General features: G+C 43.1%; 1 protein-coding gene across 1 annotated transcript in view; it reads right to left on the bottom strand.

The window, feature by feature from the left end:
* The window catches only part of LOC142254546 (uncharacterized), a 95,860-nt gene that overhangs the window by 22,354 nt on the left and 52,531 nt on the right, over positions 1-20,975 (bottom strand). The window contains exon 7 of the mRNA XM_075325687.1: positions 1,543-1,721. Coding sequence (XP_075181802.1) covers positions 1,543-1,721 — 179 coding nt within the window. The remainder of the gene's footprint in view (positions 1-1,542; positions 1,722-20,975) is intronic.

Here is a 20,975-nt window from a genome sequence, read left to right as displayed (position 1 = left end):
CCTGCTCACATCGACAATACCACAGTATCATGGAAATGTTATAGCATTTTATTCTAATCTCTTTGTAAATAAAGACCCTTTAGCTAATATGAGGGCCAGGAATATTGCTCTGAATTCATTTAGTTAACTTGATATTTGTTCAATTGAGTAAAAAAAATATCCTAACAAGGACAATGTTCTAAAATATTCATATTACACTAGCTGGGAAATGATAATTAACTGTTCTCCACCTTCCCGGTAAATGTCATTATTACTATCACACATGAAAATACAGGACTGCGGAAATATCCAATGTGGGAATACACATCAGGAAACGCCACCATGTGGATACACGTGGGAAATGAGAAAAAAATCCTAAAAAACAAATCCCTTTCAATGTAATAGTGTTACTATTGCACATATTTTTTTTAAAAATGCTCAGGAAGGGTTCTTATTAATTTATTTAAATTAAATTCTGGCTTTGAATTGGCTTCAAATTCATCCTTGAATGTGGATAATCATTTACATATTGCAAGCGGCAACATACAGATGTAGCAGTGTTGAAGCGTACCAATCACCAGGATTCTCTTATATAACCTAAAGCCAGCGCTATACTGGCGCTATCAGGCTGATTATATACATACCTTTAGTTGTCAGCTCGGATGTATAGTTTTTGAAACACAGGCAAGTAAAGTTTGTAAAATGTACAGCTTTTTGATTGGTAGCAGGTTCCGAGCAGTTGATAGCTGGGATGGGGTTTGATAGTGATTCCTGCCCCCTGCCTGTTGTTTCTGCCCCCTGTCTTTTATTTATGCTAATTCTATTACAGAAGCGTTTTACTAATGGTTGTGGCTAGAAAGACCTTGCTGATGTCATACCCATGTGACTAGAAGGGGTGGGGCCTCAGCCAACATAGCTGATACCAGGAAGCAACATTATTTTTCTATTGGGTGAGGCCCCACCCCTTACGGTGATATGAGTATTTCGTCAGCAAGATCCTTCTAGCCACTTTGATTTAACCACAAACATTAGTAACACGCTTCTATAATGGAATAAGCATAAATAAAAGATAGGTGGAGGAACAACAGGCAGGGGGGCAGAAATCACTATCAAATTCCACCCCAGCTATTAGCTGCTCGTCACCTGCTGCCAATCAAAAACCTGTACAATTCACAAACTTTACTTGCCTATACATCCTAGCTGACAACTAAAAGTATGTATAGAATCAGCCTGATAGTGCCAGTATAGCACTGGCTTTAGGTTATATAGGAAAATCCTGGTGATTGGTGCACTTTAACTGTTAGTGATGAGCGAGCACTACCTGTAATCGTAACAAGCATTTTGACGCTCTGACAGGCTCGAGTCGTCTACCAAGTATAATGGGGAACACAAGCATTTTTTCGGAAACTCTCATTATCAATATTATATGCCTGGAGAACTCGGTAACACTGTTCAAGCCATTGAAAATGTCAAATTAAATGTCAAATGATAGTTTTCAGCATCATGGCACATGCGTCGTGGGAAAATAGAACAGCTACAACACTGTATGCCATATTTATTTACCTTTTTATGCTTGTAGTAGTGAAGACTTCCATCGTGTTTGAGAACGAACCACCTCTTCCTCCATCCTTTCAATAATCCTGAATGAGTTCTCTTATGTAAATAACCCCGGCATGTTGGTCTAGGAGTATTAGGAAACCGGCTGATGTCTGATCCAACAACCAGGGTCAAAACATCAGGACCTGAAGAAGAATTTAAAATTGATAAAATGATAAATTATTTTGTGCTCATCAATTATATTCATTCAAACCTCAAGTACCAGGGAGGGCCTACCAAGAAATCAGGTGTAATAACGGGCACAAAGTTCCAGCAGGAAACTGACCTGAAGTTCATTTTTCCCTCAAACTATTTTCATCTGGTGGTCACAGGCATGCCAGTCCGATTACCAACAGGACATGTTTTCAGGGACAACCCTTGGACAACCCTTTCTCAATGCCTATGTTTCCCTGTTTTAAAAGAATAACACACACCTCCGGTTCTGTCGCCATTCCAGTGGTGTTGGCACTGTGCCTACAAGGATCATGTAACTGTGTGATGTCATGCGATCCCAGCAGCCAATCAGCAGCCTCTTTACCCTCCACACCTTCGTACATATCATATACATATGGAGAAAAAGAGAGCTCCAGCGCTCGCTTCCTCCAGATGTGAGAAATTTGTCCAAAGGTGGGGAGGGTGAAGGGGCTGCTGACTGGCTGGGTAACTTCACATAGTTACATGATCCCAGGAGAAATAGTATCGAGAACACTGGAATGGCTCCGGCACCGGAGGTATGAGTGTTATTATTTTAAACAGGGAAACATAGGGATTGAGAAGGCGTTGTCCGATCTGTTAGAACCCCCAAGTCATATTAAGATATTTAATCTAATGTATATGCGCTACAATAGGCTTACAGAACCATAGCAGATCGCCCAGAGGCACGATGGTAGAATAACTTCATAGACTTACAGTATATAAAAAAAAGTGAGTACACCCCTCACTTGTAAATATTTTTTTCTGTTCATGGGACAACACGGAAGATATGACACTTTCATATAATGTAAAGTAGCCAGTGTACTGCATGTATAACAGTGTAATTTTGGTATTCTCTCCAAATAACTCAACACACAGCAATTAATGTCTAAACTGCTGGAAAAAAGGGAGTATACCCCTAACTGAAAATAGCCAACGTGTTCCAAAACTGTCAATATTTTGTGGGGCCACCACTATTTTTATGCACTGCCTTAACCCCCTTTTTTATGGAGATAACTAGAACTTCACAGGAGCCACTGAAATCCTCTACCTCTACTCTGATGATGACATCACGGAGCTGGTGGATTATAGAGACCGTGTGCTCCTCCACCTTCCGTTTGAGTTTGCCCCAAAGATGCTCAGTAGAGTTTCTCTACCACGGCAGTTGTCATCTTGGAAGTGTTTGGGGTCGTTATCATGTTAGAATACTGTACTGTGGTCCAGTTTCCAAAGGGAGGGGATCATGCTTCCCTTCAGTATGTCACAGTACATATTGGCATTCATGGTTCCCTCAATGAACAGTAGCTCCCTACAGCTGGCAGCACTCATGCATCACCAAACTATGACATTCTCACCACCCTGCTTGACTGAAGGTAAGAGACACTTATCTTTGTACTCCTCACCTGGTTGCCTCCACACATGCTTGACATCATCTGAACCAAATAAGTTTATCTTGGTCTCATCAGACCACATGACATGGTTCCAGTAAACTATGACTTAGTCTACTTGTCTTCAGGAAACTGTTTGCAGGCTTTCTTGTGCATCATCTCTAGAAGAAGCTTCCTTCTGGGACGTCAGCCATGCAGACCAATTTGATGCAGTGTGCAGCATATGGTCTAAGCACTGACAGGCTGACCCAGCACCCTTTTAACCTTTGAGTGGCAGCACTCATACATCAGTTTTGAAATAACAAGCTCTGGCTATGACACTGAGAATGTAATGTGAGGCTGGGTGGTAGCCGGGGACGAAGGATGTAGTTCAGCACCCGCCTGACATGCTACATAAACTGGGGATGGAGTGTGTGGTGCAGTTGGTGTGGTTACCTGAGGGCCATGGTACTTCTGGGCTGTCAGGCCACTGCGGCTGGTCCAGTGCAGATACTGCAGATTTTCTTCCATAGGAATTAAAGACGCACTCAGGCCAGTTACAAAACACTTCAACTTTACTGGTAACAAGCTCCACACACCATTGTTCTTCTCTTGCAGAAAGGCACATATTCTTTACAGGCATTTTTGCACAATATACTATGTCTCTTCTGTACACAGAGTCTCATGGCTACCATGGAGCATGAGAGGTTTTAAACTTCAGGTTTATGCACTTCACTATTCCCTGAGAGGCCATTCTACATCTGGTTGCATTCATGGATACCAATCCTGCAGTGACAGTGGCTGTCCGAAGACTAGGGCCCTTAAAATAACCGCACTCTTCTTGTTAGCCTACTTGTCACAGGGGCGCTATTCTCATTCATTCTCACCACTTCCAGGACACTGCACTACTACAATCTGTTTCTGGTCACCAGGATTTGTGTTCCTACTGCCCAATCTTTTGCCTGTTCTCTCCACACCACTCCACTCAGCTAGATTGCTTTACTCCATTCCTATCTCTAAGTACAACCAGGAAATCCTACCCACTTTATTCCCTTCACTGTTGGCCGGGCCTTTCTCACTAACCCTTTCAGTCCTGCTACTGTACCTTCTATCTGCGACTCCCTCCTAGCTGTCAGAGAGTCCAGTGCCATCTCTAGCGGTAGCTGGTACAACTGCGACATATGCCACAGGAAAACTTATACATATTACTCTACACATACAATACATATTTGCAATGCGGCCAATGATGTCTTCAGGGGAATACTGACCGTAGGTCACCCTGTTACAAGAACATGCACTTAAATTCTTTGGTCAACCATGGCAAGGTCTGTTCTGAGTGGAACCTGTCTTGTTAAACCACTGTATGGTATTGGCCTCTGTGCTGCAGCTGAGTTTCAGGGTGTTGGCAATCTTCTAATAGCCTTGGCCATCTTTATGTAGAGCAACAATTCTTTTTTTTTGAGATCCTCAGAGAATTTTTTACCATGAGATGCCATGTTGAACTTCCAGTTGCCAGTATAAGAGAGTGTGTGAGCGACAACACTACATTTACCACACTTGCTCCATATTCGCACCTGAGACCTTGTAACACTAATGAGTCTCATGACACCGGGGAGGGAAAATTACTAATTGGGCACAATTTGGCCATTTTCCGTTAGGGGTGTACTCAGTTTTGTTGCCAGCGGTTTAGACATTAATGGCTGTGTGTTGAGTTATTTAGAGGGCACCAAATTTACATTGTTATACAAGCTGTACACTGACTACTTTACCTTGTATCAAACTGTCATATCTTCAGTGTTGTCCCATGAAAAGATATAATAAAATATTTATAAAAATGTGAGGGGTGTACTTACTTTTATCATATACTGTAATATCTCACATATCCACATACATTGTGGATATTTCATCATTAGAATTTATATGGTGGGCAAAAAGAATGAAAATCCTCACTGCTCAGATGAATGAGTCCTATTTTTTCAAAAGATCATAGTGTGTTTTTCGCTTTCTACATTTTAATATGATTAAGCTAAGATTATGTGAAATATAGTAATATAATATATATTGTGTCTGTAATTAGCTGTGACTGTTCAAACTAAACAAGCCCCCTTTAAAGAACAATTCTATTAGACTGACGCACCCCTCAATTCTCTAGACACTGACTTGAGGTCCGTGTGAAAAAAAGCTCATGTGGACTAGCACATATATATGTATGTATGTGTCTGTCTCTCTCTATCTTTGTTTCTGTCTCTCTTTATCTCTTTGTCTGTGTCTGTCTGTTTCTCTCTATCTCTCAGTCTCTTTCCCGGTCTGTCTCTTTCCAGGTCTGTCTCGTTCCCCGTCTGTCTCGTTCCCCGTCTGTCTCGTTCCCCGTCTGTCTCGTTCCCCGTCTGTCTCGTTCCCCGTCTGTCTCGTTCCCCGTCTGTCTCGTTCCCCGTCTGTCTCGTTCCCCGTCTGTCTCGTTCCCCGTCTGTCTCGTTCCCCGTCTGTCTCGTTCCCCGTCTGTCTCGTTCCCCGTCTGTCTCGTGCCCCGTCTGTCTCGTTCCCCGTCTGTCTCGTTCCCCATCTGTGTCGTTCCCCGTCTGTCTCGTTCCCCGTCTGTCTCGTTCCCCATCTGTTTCTTTGCTTGTATGTATCTGTCTGTCTCTCTGTCTGTCTCTTTCCCTGTTAGCCTGTCTCTTTCCCTGTCTGTCTGTTTCTTTGCTTGTATGTATCTGTCTGTCTCTCTGTCTGTCTCTTTCCCTGTTAGCCTGTCTCTTTCCCTGTCTGTCTGTTTCTTTGCTTGTATGTATCTGTCTGTCTCTCTGTCTGTCTCTTTCCCTGTTAGCCTGTCTCTTTCCCTGTCTGTCTGTGTCTGTCTGCCTCTGTCTGTGTCTTTGATTGTCTCTCTCTCTTTCTCTGTCTCTTTCCCTGTCTGTCTATCTCTGTCTGTCTCTTTCTGTCTCTATCCGTCTCCCTACCGACATCTTATTACCTCACACATAAGCTTCTTATACTAACAGTTTATTTTGTTCCTATAGAAACCACTCACAGCTTCTATTAATAACCTAATAGTTCGCAGCTCTATTGAATTTGATGGAGGCAGGTTTTTTGGAGAGTAACTGTAAAGCGCGGACATACACACATACATACACACACACACACACACACAGACTCAGCTTTATATATTAGATATATATAAAACAATGGGGTTTGTGTGCAGTCTGCTCCGCACATGGACCACATTTATGTAAATCTGCACGTCCCTAAGTATGGTTCCTGAATATTACAGTCCAGCAGTCAATAGGTAATGCCCCAAATAAGCTAAATATTGAATTTTTCAAGTAACCCTTCTTTTTCCTTATCGCCTGTAAAATCTCTTTGCTGGGAGGGATTGGGTTAAATATCTGATTTCTTGTTATTGTGACTTCATTTGTCAAACTCAGCTGCGGCTGTACAAAAGAAATGGGAAAATACTAGATATTTTGTGCAATGATTGGCACATTTCATCTTTGATTTGACAGAAGAATAAAATGGTTGCAGTGAAATAGGAACATTGATTCCATCTGTTTTGTTCTGGATTTTTACAAAACTCTTTAGAAATTAATAAAATCTGTTACACATTTACTGTATCATACAGAAGTCGCCTGAATATGGAATTACAGCAGAAAAGGCTGCAAATTGGTAGGTGTGTTAATATTATTATCCAAAGCTTTTAGTCTGCAAAGTGATGACGGGAAAAACACGACAAAAAAACAACAACAACAAAAAAACATTTCTGCTGGAAAAAATGGAACAAAGCGATATGTGTTATTGTCAAAATATGAGAAATGGGACTATGGAGCTGAATGAAGGTGATTTAATGAAGCTGCATAGATAGGATAAGTAAAAATAAATTATTCTATTGGGTCAATTTAAAAGGAATCGGTCACCAGGTTTTTCCTATGTAATCTGTGAGCACCATTAATGTAGTGAAAGAGACCCTGATACCTTTGATGTCACTTACTGGGCTGCATTTTGCCGTTTCGATACAATCAGTGTTTTATCAGCAGGGAATAAACAGTACAGGACAACTGGAAATATCACTGGTAGTCCAACCACATCCCCACCAGTGATTAGCAGCTTTCTGTCATGACACATTGTACACAGAAAGCTGTCAGTCAATGGTGCAGGCAGAGTTATACACAGCTCAACATCTCAGCTCTGCTAAAACTGCAACAGAGAAAGCTGTGATTCTATCATAACTGTGGCACAAAGTCAACTAAATGATGTGACCGGAGCATGTGACCGGCAATACGTCATAATGCCGGATGTGTGAAACGGGCCTAACTATTTTCTATGCTGAAAAACTACCAGTCTTCTGAATGCTGAGCTCAGTATAACCCCGCCCCCATCACTGATTGGCAGCTTTCTGTTCAAACTATGCATAGGCAGAAAATTACCAATCAGGATAGTCTTGGAATTGTTGAGCCCTCAGAACAGCATTCTATGTTGCTATAATTTGTTCATGTGTTATTTAATTATAAGTTTTTATATTTGTTCAAATGTGTTTTTTAAATGTGTATATTATTTTAATATGGATCATTATATTGATACAATTTTAAGACCACTTCTACTCCATAAATTCCCTTTCCGTTATTGTTCCTGAGTTTCCCCTAACCTTCCTTTTTTCCTGTATTATCCCCTTCATATTTAAAATTTTAATAAAAATGTTTTGGACACAGAAAGTTAACTTAGCACCAGTGAGGATAGATTACTAAAACTTAGCTTTTATTAGAGCTATTTAAAATTCATTTTGAACAAACACTTATAAAATACACTTAGGATCACCCTGCAGGTAACCAAGGTGCATGTTACCATGCTGCAATGAACAACCCTTGGAAAACACCGATAGGGGGAAAACAATTATGTGTAATGCTGGTATCAATTACTGTCATACATACCGCATTATGAGGATTTTTTGCACAGAAGTTCCGTTAGCTTAAAGCTAAATTTAGGAAACTATCTCCTCATAAGCAGTAAGGTATATACTATCCCCTAATACAGGGATCGCTTACACATACTAAGATATAAAATTAAGAACGATCTCACCCATTTGGAGGATCTTCAAACGTTTGGTACGGCAGTCCGTCTTTAGGAAGGGTCACAAAGGGGCCTGTGGTCCAGGCTGGGTATGTCTTGCCCTAAACCCCCTTGTCTCCCGTCCTTACAAGGACGGTCCACATCTGAACCTATATCCTTGAAAATGGTAGTCCCACATGCCTCCCGCCTCCCGACGCGTTTCGTCACTTTCTGTGACTCCTCAGGGGTCCAAGCATGAAAGATCATGTAGTGGGTCAAAGAAAGGTGTGTGACCTGCAAAGTCCAAACACCAAATGCTGCCAACCGTCCACCCCCTCATTAGTCATCTATAAATGTATAGTTAGGGGCCCGCACAGCCAATCCCAGCAACTCCTAAACAGGTGCAACCCATGAGTAATGTAATAACTCACCATCTGGTTAATAGTTATCGCCATGACAGCGGCTTTCCACGTGTCCCGGGCATTGGCATGTATTCCAAAAACCATTACGCCCCGGCGTGTACCGCACTTCCGGATGGCGATCACGAGAGGGAGGCTTGATCCGCCTCACGTGGTGCACTAAGCACCACGTGGTCGGACACGTGATCCATTACGTCACCATGTCCTTCGATGCGGACCTCCGATGTCAGGCACGCCCATAGAGAGGCCAGTTCCGTGTCACGTGGTGCATTCCGCACCACGTGATCGGACATGTGATCCAGCACGTCACCATGTCCCCCAGAGCGGACCTCCGGTATCAGGCACGCCCACAGAGAGGCCAGCTCTGCATCACGTGGTGCATTCCGCACCACGTGATCGGACATGTGACCCAGCACGTCACAATGTCCCTCAATGTGGTCCTCTGACACCGGGCACGCCCATAGGGCATACAATTAGAAATAACGCACAAAGTATCTAATCTCTCTGAATAGTTCATTGGGTTCTAATGTCGTAGTTATACTAAAATATATAGATGTAATTATGTAATTTCGTAGCAGGGAAAACCTCCACGTCTGGAGGAGATGTCACATAATGCTCACATCACCAAGTGATCTGTCCTATCATCATATTAACAAAAAAGGGGGGGGGGGGGGGGATGCAGGCCACAGGACTTCCCCCTGACCCTCACACAGAGGGGCCAAAAAAATTATATATAAAATATACATGGATCGTAATGTATTGCATTGTGCAAAAAAGATGCCATGTGTCAGCCAACAGTGGAAGGGGACACATCCAATAGGCAACTATACTGCACATGTGACCAATAAACATTACCTCTCAGTAGGGGGACTGCTCCAGGTTCAAGCACACATTCATGTGTTCCAGAGACTCAAGATAATAAAGGACATGCAGCCTAAAATAATCCCTGCTATATTTCACATACAACACTATATAATGTCTGGACGTTAGAATGTCGCTTAGACTTACTATGAAGCAATATATATGAGTAGCAACAATTTTTTGGGGGATAACTTAGTGGTTATTTCTTATCACTCATTCCCCAAAATAAGGGGGGGGGGGGGGGGAGGATTGCACATAACCCATGAGTGTAGTAGGAGTTGGTGTATTTTAACAGAAAGACAGCGTGGCAGAATAGATTGTTATCTTCTGCCACACATATATAATATGGGGGGCCAAAAGCATGCCCCGATTATGTCCAGTAATATTTAGGCAGGCTAGATACTGGCACAGGTTTATGGATAGTAGCAAGAGAAGTTTCATAGAGAGGTATACATCGTATTCAGGATATGGGGAGTCAGGTTAAATATAGCAGCCATATTGTAGTTGTTCATTTAGGCCCCTGGGTGACACCGTATCCAACTTGAAGATCCACCTCGTTTCGCGCTGTAGGATCAGGCGATCCCAGTTACCACCCCTGATTGGTGGTTCGACTTTGTCAATGCCAATGAAGGAGATCACAGTTTTCCTTCCTCCATGTGTGTTATTCACATGGCGCGCCAGAGGGGTCTCTCTCTTGTGTTCTATGTCACCCAAATGGTCCCCAATTCGTCGTCTGAACTCTCTGATTGTTTTCCCGACATATTCTACTCCGCATTCACAGGTGGCTTTATATATAATACCTCGGGAACGACAGTTGATAAGGTGACGTATGTCGAATTGTTCATGGGTGACATTAGATTCAAATTTCTTTGAGGGTTTAATAAATGGACAGGCTACACATCCTCCACATCTGTAACACCCTTTTACATTCGATTTTAGCCATGTTTCCTGCTGGGGTGTTTGAAAATGGCTATGGACGAGTCTATCCTGGATAGACCTTCCTTTTTTATACGTGACATGTGGATATGCGCCAATCTTATCCTCGAGATCTTTGTCCATCCGAAGGATGGACCAATGTCTGTCCAGGATGTTCCTTACTTGGTTTGATCCATTAGAGAAGGTCGTAATGAATCTAGTTAAACCCTCATCAATCTTTTCTGGGGCTGGAACCAGGAGATCTGCTCTGTTCATTTTTTTAGTATCATTATATGCCTTTTTTAAGACCTTGTCAGGGTAGCCTCTTGCCAGGAACCTCCTTTTGAGGTCATTAGCCTGGTGTTTAAAGGCACCCTCATCCGAGCAGTTTCTACGCATTCTAAGGTATTGCCCTTTTGGTATTCCCCTCTTGAGGGGAGCAGGGTGATTGCTTTCCCATCTTAGAATGGAATTCGTAGATGTCGGTTTTCTATATGTGCTCGTTCTGAGGGTGCCCCCCCTCCATTTTAGTGACCAGGACGTCCAAAAAGGGCAGGCTGGTGTGATTAACCTCATAGGTGAAGTGTAGTCCAATAGGGTTACCATTCAAACTCCCCACAAAGTCCCCAAGAGCACTCTCCGTGCCACGCCAGACCAAAAACACGTCATCGATATACCGTGTCCAGAATTCAATTCTGTTTATGTCACTTACTTCGTCCTCGCCGGTGAACACCATCGTCTCCTCCCACCAGCCCAGGAGCAAGTTGGCATACGAGGGGGCACAAGGGCTCCCCATCGCGGTGCCCCTGCGCTGGTGGTAGAAACGGCCATCAAAGACGAAGTAATTTCTGGTAAGGCAGAAGTTAAGTGCTTTCAATATGAAGGCATTGTGTTGAGCAAACTGGCAACCTCTAGTGGACAGAAAATATTCCACCGCCTGTAAGCCCTTGTCGTGTGGTATAGAGGAATACAAGGCCTCCACGTCTATGCTCGCCAAAATGCAGTCACCGTCTATACATATCCCCTCGATCTTCCTGAGGAAGTCCATAGAGTCCCTCGTATACGACTGTAGGGATACGACGAATGGACGCAGAATAATATCTAGGTATTGTCCCAGATTTTGGCAAATACTGTTAATTCCTGACACGATAGGCCTACCCTTTAATGGATCCAACCCTTTATGTACTTTTGGTAATCCATAAAAGGTAGCGACTACCGGGTTTTGGGGCAGCAGGAATTCATGTTCTTTCTTATCAATAGACTTGAAGGCTAAAGCCTCATCCAACAAGTTTTTTAATTCAGATAGAAAAGGCTTAGTAGGATTTTCCTTCAGAATATCATATGCTTCTCTGTCTCCGAGAAGGTTCATGCACATACTACGATATTTCTCAGAGTCAAGGACCACCACATTGCCACCTTTATCTGAGGGCTTAATGACAATGTGGTGGTCCTGCTCCAAACCACGCAGAGCCAGCATCTCCTCCCTGGTACAATTGAAAGCCGTAAATAGATTCTGTTGCCTCAATTTTCTCAGGTCCTCCGTTACCAGGTTAACAAAGACATCCACAGCAGAGATGTCGCCCTGCGGGGGCGGCATCTTTGTGCTTTTGCCCCTAAGGCTGGTAAAGGGGCCTTCACCCCTATCATTCGGGTTTATCTCGGTCAATGAATCGAGCAATCTTACATCGGGCAACATGTCGGGGGGGATTCCCAACTCCTCACAGGTTTTATTATCCTGCCTACAAAAATGCTTCCTCCATTTCAGCTTCCGCGCAAAGAGGTTGAGGTCTTTAACACTTTCAAATAGATCAAAGTCCGAAGTGGGGACAAAAGAGAGACCTTTTTTAAGAATTGACTCTTCCAACTCACTGAGGGGTCGTGAGGACAGGTTAAGGACCTGCATGCCTATTTCGGGAACTGGCCCCTCCCCTCCGTTCGGCTCCTCAGTGAGTACTCGCGATCTAAAAAATGAGGCCCCTGTATAAACTGGTTCCCTCTGCCCCTATTGGTATAGGAGCCCTTTCCCTTTCGTCCTTGTCCCCCTCTTCCCCCCCTGGTCTCACTTTCAGAAGCCTCTGTGTCAGAGGAGGAGGGGTCTATGGGGGTCTCAGTTTGTAGGGTTTTGTTGTTCAGGAAAACGTACGCTCTGTTTTCCCTAAAGTCTTGTAGATCGCGGATAAACTGTTTATGTTTCCTTTCTTTCACATTATGTTGAAATCTCTCGATGTCGTTTTGAAGAGTCAATTCTTTTTTAGAGAAGTCAACCTCTCCAGAGAATTTTTTAGCTGATGTGTCCCCTTCCACTGTTGGCTGACACATGGCATCTTTTTTGCACAATGCAATACATTACGATCCATGTATATTTTATATATAATTTTTTTGGCCCCTCTGTGTGAGGGTCAGGGGGAAGTCCTGTGGCCTGCATCCCCCCCCCCCCCTTTTTTGTTAATATGATGATAGGACAGATCACTTGGTGATGTGAGCATTATGTGACATCTCCTCCAGACGTGGAGGTTTTCCCTGCTACGAAATTACATAATTACATCTATATATTTTAGTATAACTACGACATTAGAACCCAATGAACTATTCAGAGAGATTAGATACTTTGTGCGTTATTTCTAATTGTATGCCCTATGGGCGTGCCCGGTGTCAGAGGACCACATTGAGGGACATTGTGACGTGCTGGGTCACATGTCCGATCACGTGGTGCGGAATGCACCACGTGATGCAGAGCTGGCCTCTCTGTGGGCGTGCCTGATACCGGAGGTCCGCTCTGGGGGACATGGTGACGTGCTGGATCACATGTCCGATCACGTGGTGCGGAATGCACCACGTGACACGGAACTGGCCTCTCTATGGGCGTGCCTGACATCGGAGGTCCGCATCGAAGGACATGGTGACGTAATGGATCACGTGTCCGACCACGTGGTGCTTAGTGCACCACGTGAGGCGGATCAAGCCTCCCTCTCGTGATCGCCATCCGGAAGTGCGGTACACGCCGGGGCGTAATGGTTTTTGGAATACATGCCAATGCCCGGGACACGTGGAAAGCCGCTGTCATGGCGATAACTATTAACCAGATGGTGAGTTATTACATTACTCATGGGTTGCACCTGTTTAGGAGTTGCTGGGATTGGCTGTGCGGGCCCCTAACTATACATTTATAGATGACTAATGAGGGGGTGGACGGTTGGCAGCATTTGGTGTTTGGACTTTGCAGGTCACACACCTTTCTTTGACCCACTACATGATCTTTCATGCTTGGACCCCTGAGGAGTCACAGAAAGTGACGAAACGCGTCGGGAGGCGGGAGGCATGTGGGACTACCATTTTCAAGGATATAGGTTCAGATGTGGACCGTCCTTGTAAGGACGGGAGACAAGGGGGTTTAGGGCAAGACATACCCAGCCTGGACCACAGGCCCCTTTGTGACCCTTCCTAAAGACGGACTGCCGTACCAAACGTTTGAAGATCCTCCAAATGGGTGAGATCGTTCTTAATTTTATATCTTAGTATGTGTAAGCGATCCCTGTATTAGGGGATAGTATATACCTTACTGCTTATGAGGAGATAGTTTCCTAAATTTAGCTTTAAGCTAACGGAACTTCTGTGCAAAAAATCCTCATAATGCGGTATGTATGACAGTAATTGATACCAGCATTACACATAATTGTTTTCCCCCTATCGGTGTTTTCCAAGGGTTGTTCATTGCAGCATGGTAACATGCACCTTGGTTACCTGCAGGGTGATCCTAAGTGTATTTTATAAGTGTTTGTTCAAAATGAATTTTAAATAGCTCTAATAAAAGCTAAGTTTTAGTAATCTATCCTCACTGGTGCTAAGTTATCCTATTGTATGTGAGTTGTGTCCTCTAGAAACACCTATTGGTGTTTTCTTGCTTTATTTGACACAGAAAGTTACCAATGAGTAGTTATACAGAGCTCATGAATATGGAGGACTACATGGCAACGGGATTACTACTCCTCTCATGCAATTTAAATATACAAATAGCCTCTTCAGAAGGCAGAGAACTTGATCCCTGGCGCCACCTATTGGATATAGCAATACTAATAGTCAACATCGACCCTTTAATGAGCCTTGCAATAAGAATAATAAACCAGAAATTCAATTTGCACACACCGTGTTTTGGGGTGTTGCTCCTCCTCAGTGCAAAGCAGGAGATCTGACTAGGTGAGAGGCCAGTGATGGCTCTAAGGGGCAACATTTCTTCTTGCGGAGAGTTCAAGCTGGTATAAGGGGAATTTAAATATGCAAATAGCCTCTTCTGAAGGACTAGGCCCTTATCACTGGTGCCACCTATTGGATGTAGCAATCCTAAAAGTCAATATCAACCCTTTAATGAGTCTTGCCACATGATTTAGACAGTCCCCGCAAGAAAAAACCTTGCCATTTAGACCACCAGCCTTCTCACCTAGCCCAGTCAGATCTCCTGCTTTACACTGAGGAGGGGCAACACCCCTAAACACACTTCAGCAAATTAAGTTTCTAGTTTGGCAAGACTTGTTAAAGGGTAGAGATTGACTTTTAGGATTACTACATCCAATAGGTGGCACCAGAGATAAACTTCTATTCCTTCTGAAGAGGCTATTTGCATATTTAAAGGAGCAATGCATGACTTATAAGTATTCTTGGCATTCTCTGCAAGAAGAAATGTTCCCACTTGCTTCTCTACAAGCTATTTGCATAGTTTACTATTGATAATCTCTATCTGATAAAACTGTGATTTTATCAAAACTACAGCAAGCAAATTAATTAAGTGACACATTGCGGGAATTGGGGTCTCTGTATCTAAATGATGCTGTTCTCAGATGGGGGAGCAAAAACCTGGTGACAGATTTCCTTTACTGAATTGAGTAGACTTCTTCATTCAGCATTTTTAATGAGCCTAAAAAAGAGCATCACTGTCTCTGGAAAACCCAGTATGTCAATTAATTACACAGGTAGCTCCCTAGTGTGACCTCCATATGCCCGTATAATGTAATTTTAGGGAAAATTAGCATAAAGATGTTTGTTGTGCCCAGTAACAAATAAACAGCGTGTAAACTGATGGTAATTCCAAAGAAGAGGTAAATGGAACGGACATAATAGTTTTGCCCACACACAGGACTCTACCTACGGTAACTATCTTCTATGGAAAGCAATAAAAAGTCACACTACTGATGGTAATTTTAAAACTTCATTAGGTTTTATGGAATAGACTATTAAGCCACAGTCCAAAAATAGAAACGCCAGCAGTATAACAGTTTAAAAGGGCTTGATATAAACCAAAATGTGACGGTTTTTATGCAGTCTGGATTACTGAATAAATCTGGATTATTGGATATGCTGAAGTCATCCTGTATCGAGTGTTCAGCAGGCGGTAGAGTCAATGGCAACATTTGGTAAAAATGGTATTTGTGATTTTAAAAAATGAAAATACCTCATTTCTAATTTGGAAGTGACTAACTCTATATACGTAAATTAGCATATTTACCTATTATCACGACTAAAATTATTATATGTGTAGCACCAACATATTCCGTAGTGGCAGACAATTCAACAATACAGGAAATCACAGAATTGTAAACAATATTTGATATAACAGCGTCAGCTACAAAGCAGTAATATAAGAAAGATGTGATTCTTCCCAAGAGTTTACAATCTAAAGGATTCTAAGGCAAGTTGTTACATGTTCTAACTGATAAGATGGATATGGTTAAAGGGAACCTGTCACCAGTTTTTTGCCCTATAAGCAGTGGCCACCACCAGTGGGCTCTTATATACAGCAATCTAACATGCTGTGTATAAGAGCCCAGGCCGCTGTGTAGAACATAAAAATGACTTTATAATACTCACCTAAACTGGTCGCTGCGGTGGATGTGGCTCAAATGGGCGTCTTCGTCCTCCGGTGCCGTCGCCTCCTCTTTCGGCCATCTTCCTCCTTCATCTTCTGAAGCCACGGTCATACACACGCGCCGGCATTCAGGTCCTGCGCAGGTACACTTTGATCTGCCCTGAACAGGGCAGATCAAAGTATTGTAGTGCGCATGCGCGTGACCGGGGAGTGTGTATGACGTAGATGCGTCATGCACACAGGCTTCAGAAGGAGGAAGAAGATGGCTGAAAGAAGAGGAGCCAACACCGGAGGACAAAGACGGCCATTTGAGCCACATCCACCGCACAGCCACCGGTTTAGGTGAGTATTATAAAGTGTTTTCTATGTTCTACACAGCGCCCTGTGCTCTTATATACAGCATGTTAGAATGCTGTATATAAGAGCCCACTGGTGGTGGCCGTAGCTTATAGGACAAAAAACTGGTGACAGGTTCCCTTTAAGAGACTAAGGGGCTTCTAATTCTGGACTCATTTATTAGGCATTTAGGCTATGTGTCCACGTTGCTTTTTACCTGCTTTTTCAACTGCAGCGTTTAATGCCAAAATGGATGTGTTCTGCTTTTCAAGCAAAGTCTATGGGAATTTGGGTTTCTTGTGCACACTATGCTGTTCAAAAAGGTGCCTTTTTGTGCCAGAAATTTGGGCAAAAACTCAGCTTTGCAGTTCAAAACTCAAATGGCAAAAACAATTGACACTATCATCCCCCTACCCACGGAGGGGGGCCAACACCAAGCTGTGCAACACCGTCCCCGGGATCCTAGTCAACGGCCGCGGTGGTGTCCATCCATTCACCACAACCCGTGGGTGGCGTCACAAACTTAATCCCCAAACAACCGCGGCCCCGGCCGTGGACCTCTCCACTGAACACTACCCCTCACGTAGCGCCAGCAACTCCCTTTCAGAGCGACGTGACCCCCGGGTCCGTGAGGAGCTCGAGCCACCCAGCGTCGAGCACGGATCCGAGCGGCTCGGCAGCCGGCCAAGCCCCGGGCGGTACAGAAGCACATTCAGCTGAAGTATAATGTGGTTCAGAGACACATCGGGTCACTGCACCACAACACACTGCTGGACAATCAGAGGCCGGCAGCAGACATTGGCATGACTGGCATTGGCGTCATATGGCAGTGATGTGTCTTCTCTGCATTATCTGCAGAAGGGGACAATGAGAGTCTTAAAAATGGAGGAAGGTGAGTAGAATATTCTTGTGGGATTTTTGGCATTTTAGCCATTTGCCAAAACATACTCAATATAATGTTATATAATCAATATGGTCTCAAAGCTCAGACTGTCAGCTTTAATTTGAAGGTATTCACATCCTAATTGGAGTTACGCTTTAGAAATTCCAGCTCTTTAATATGTAGCTCTCTCTTTTTCAAAGAACCAAAAATAATTCTACAAATATCTCAAAAACTCTTCAATGGGCTGCATGGGCTATTCTTTCATTAATCCTTCATTGGTTAAGCAGGTTAAAGGTGTGGAGCTGATTCTAGGTGTGGCATTTGTATTTGAAACCTCTTACAGTGAAACAGGCCATCAGTAGGCTGAAAAAAAGACAAAATCCAAAAAAAAATAAAGAGCACACTGGTGCGCTCAGGAACTCACAAAAGGTATGGGCATCCAAGGAAGACAACAGTGGTAGATCACTACAGAATTTTTTCCATAGTGAAGAAAAACCCTTTCACAACATCCACCCAAGTAAAGAACACTCTTCAGGAAGTAGGTGTTTCAGTACTAAAATCTAACATAAAGAGAACACTTTATCAGAGCAAATACAAAGGGTTCACCACAAGGTTCAAACCAGTAATCAGCCTTAAAATCTTAAAATAGAAAGGACAGATTAGATTTTGCCCCAAAACATCTAAAGAAGGCAACCAGTTATGGAAAAAGCATTCTTTAGTCAGATGAAACTAAGATCAACCTGTACCAGATTGATGGGAGGAAGAAAGTATGGCGAAGGCTTGGAACGGCTCAAGATCCAAAGCACACCACATCCTCTGTAAAACATGATGGAGGCAGTGTAATGGCCGGGCATGCATGTTTTCCAATGGCACTGTGCCACTAGGGTTCATTGATGGTGAGACTGAAGACAGAAGCAGCTGGATGAATTCTGAAGTATACAGGGTGATACTTTCTGCTCAGATTCAACCAAATGCAGCAAGATTAATTGATTGGATGGTGCTTCACCGTACAGATGGACAATGACCCAAAACACTGCAAAAAAAATGCAGGCGTTTAAGACAAAGAAGTAGAATATTCTGCAATGGCCAAGTCATTCGCCAGATCTCAACACGATCGAGCATGCATTTCACGTGCTTAAGACAACAGTTAAGGCAGAAAGACCCGCAAACAAGCAACAACTGAAGTCAGCTGCAGTAAAACCTGGCAAAGCATCACAGAAGAGGAAACCAAGCGTTTAGTGACATCTATGACTTCCAGACTTCAGCTAGTCATTGCCTGCAACAGATTCTCGACAAAGTATTAAAAATGAACAATTTTTTTATGGTAAAGTTAATTTGTCCAATTATTTTTAAGCTCTTGAAATGAGGAGGTTTAGTTGAAAAACAGTTGCGATTCCTAAACGTTTCAGAGTATATTTTTGATCAATGCCTTTAAATAAACCTGAAAGTCTACACTTTAATGGCATCTCAGTTGCTTCACAAAGATTCGGTCACTGTCCAATTATTTCTGGACCTAACTGTATATACCTGTTAGGAGACCAGGGTGGGGGACTTATATACCTGGAAGGGGCATGTCTTTTAGGATCTAATGGTGTAAGGGCCCATGCAACTGTCCAACATGCAGTGGGAGGGGGCAGCTCCAAATTTTGCATCAGGGCCCAACGCACTCTAGTTATGCCGCTGATTGGCAGCCCTAAAATATTTTAACAATAGGAGAGACTACACATCCCAAGAGTTTTATATTATGAGCAGGACTAAAAACAAAGAAAACATCAAATAGACTCCATTGCAGCTTTTGGTTCTCAGGCAAAAATACTTGAAAGGTATTTTTGCTGTATGCATCTAGTGGAATTTTTTTCTGCATACCCATGCGTGATTGTATACTGCATATACAGAACTCTGCATACACAGATACTCTAGCTAGATTGAGGAATAATTATAGGGTGCAAGCCAGCTAGTGCTTTGGAGGAAGGGATTTTGTAGGGTAAGAATAAAAGCCAAATTCGTCTCCAATCTTACCATGATTAATGTCGAAAGTAAAGAATTGATGAATATTTCCTATTTTTGGGCCATACATAGGAGAAACTCGTTTTGTAAGCACAGCGAGCACAGTCCTGTAGCTGCAGTTTTTTTCTGATGGAAAAATGAATACACAATTAACATTACTGCTAACCTGAGAAATGCTATATGTGTAAAGGGTTTATCTGGGACATTAACATTGATGACCTATCCTTAGGGTAGGTCATCAATATCTGATCACTGGGGGTGCGACACACTGTACCCCCGGTGCTGCTGCCAGCCTGAACTACTCAGTTTCGGGTTGCACAGCTCTGTCAACGGAATAGTGGCTGTGGCTGGACATTGCACATCAGCCCCCAATTGATTTGAATAGTTGGTGGATAAAGTATATGACAAAAGTGAGTACACCTCTCACATTTTTGTAAATATTTCATTATATCTTTTCATGGGACAACACTGAAGATCTGACACTTTGATACAATGTAATGTATTCAGTCTACTTCTTGTATAACAGTGTAATGTGGTGTGCCCTCTAAATAACACACAGGCATTCATGTCTAAACCAGGAGTGACAAAACTGAGTACACCCATAAGGGAAAATGGCCAATTTGTGCCCAATTAGCCATTTTCACTCCCCAGTGTCATGTGACTCATTAGTGTTACAAGGTCTCAGGTGTAAGTGGGGAGCAGATGTGGTAAATTTGGTGTTATCGTTCATACACTCTCTCAAACTGGTCACTGGAAGTTCAACAGGGTGCCTCATGGCAAATAATTCTCTGAAAGTGAGTATTTAGAGGGCACATCAAATTTTACACTGTTATACAAGCTGGACACTGACTTTACATTGTATCAAAAGTCATAGCCTCAGTGTTTCCCCATGAAAAGATATAAAAAAATTACAAAAATGTGAGGGGTGTACTCACTTTTGTGATATACTGTATGTGGTACCCAGCTGTGGCCGCTATATAGTTGTTGGAGCTGTTCTGTGCAGTTCCATAACTGAGTAGTTCCAGTCGTTGGCGGCACCGGGAACAGCTGCTCAGCGGTAGCTGCACCCCCACCAGTTAAACATTGATCACTTATCCTATAGATAGGTCATCAATGTTAAAGTCCTGGACAAACCCTTTTAATATTCTGTGTGCAGCTGCTGAAACAATGCTGCAAAATATGTTGGCATTATACAAAATGGGAATTAAACAATGTAAATACCATATTGTTCGGGTTATAAGATGCACTTTTCCTCCCAAAAATTTTGGAAGAAAATGAGGGGTGCATCTTATAATCCAAATGTAGCTTACCGGGTGGTGGGGAGGGGGTCACAGGAGGCATGGGGCGATGCTGTGGGTGGTGCGCTGTGTTGTGGGTGGTGCTCTATGCTGTGGGCGGGTCCCTGTGCTGCGGGCTGTGCTGATGCTTGATGTGGGCAGTGAGGCAGAGACCTCAGAGGCTTCAAATAATGGCACTCGGAGTTGGTGAGTGCACAGATGAAGCTCTCGGGTCAAGATTTCATCTAT

This window comes from Anomaloglossus baeobatrachus, chromosome 1, assembly GCF_048569485.1.
Source record: "Anomaloglossus baeobatrachus isolate aAnoBae1 chromosome 1, aAnoBae1.hap1, whole genome shotgun sequence".
NCBI lineage: Eukaryota > Metazoa > Chordata > Amphibia > Anura > Aromobatidae > Anomaloglossus > Anomaloglossus baeobatrachus.
This window is presented reverse-complemented; position numbering and strand designations above follow the sequence as displayed.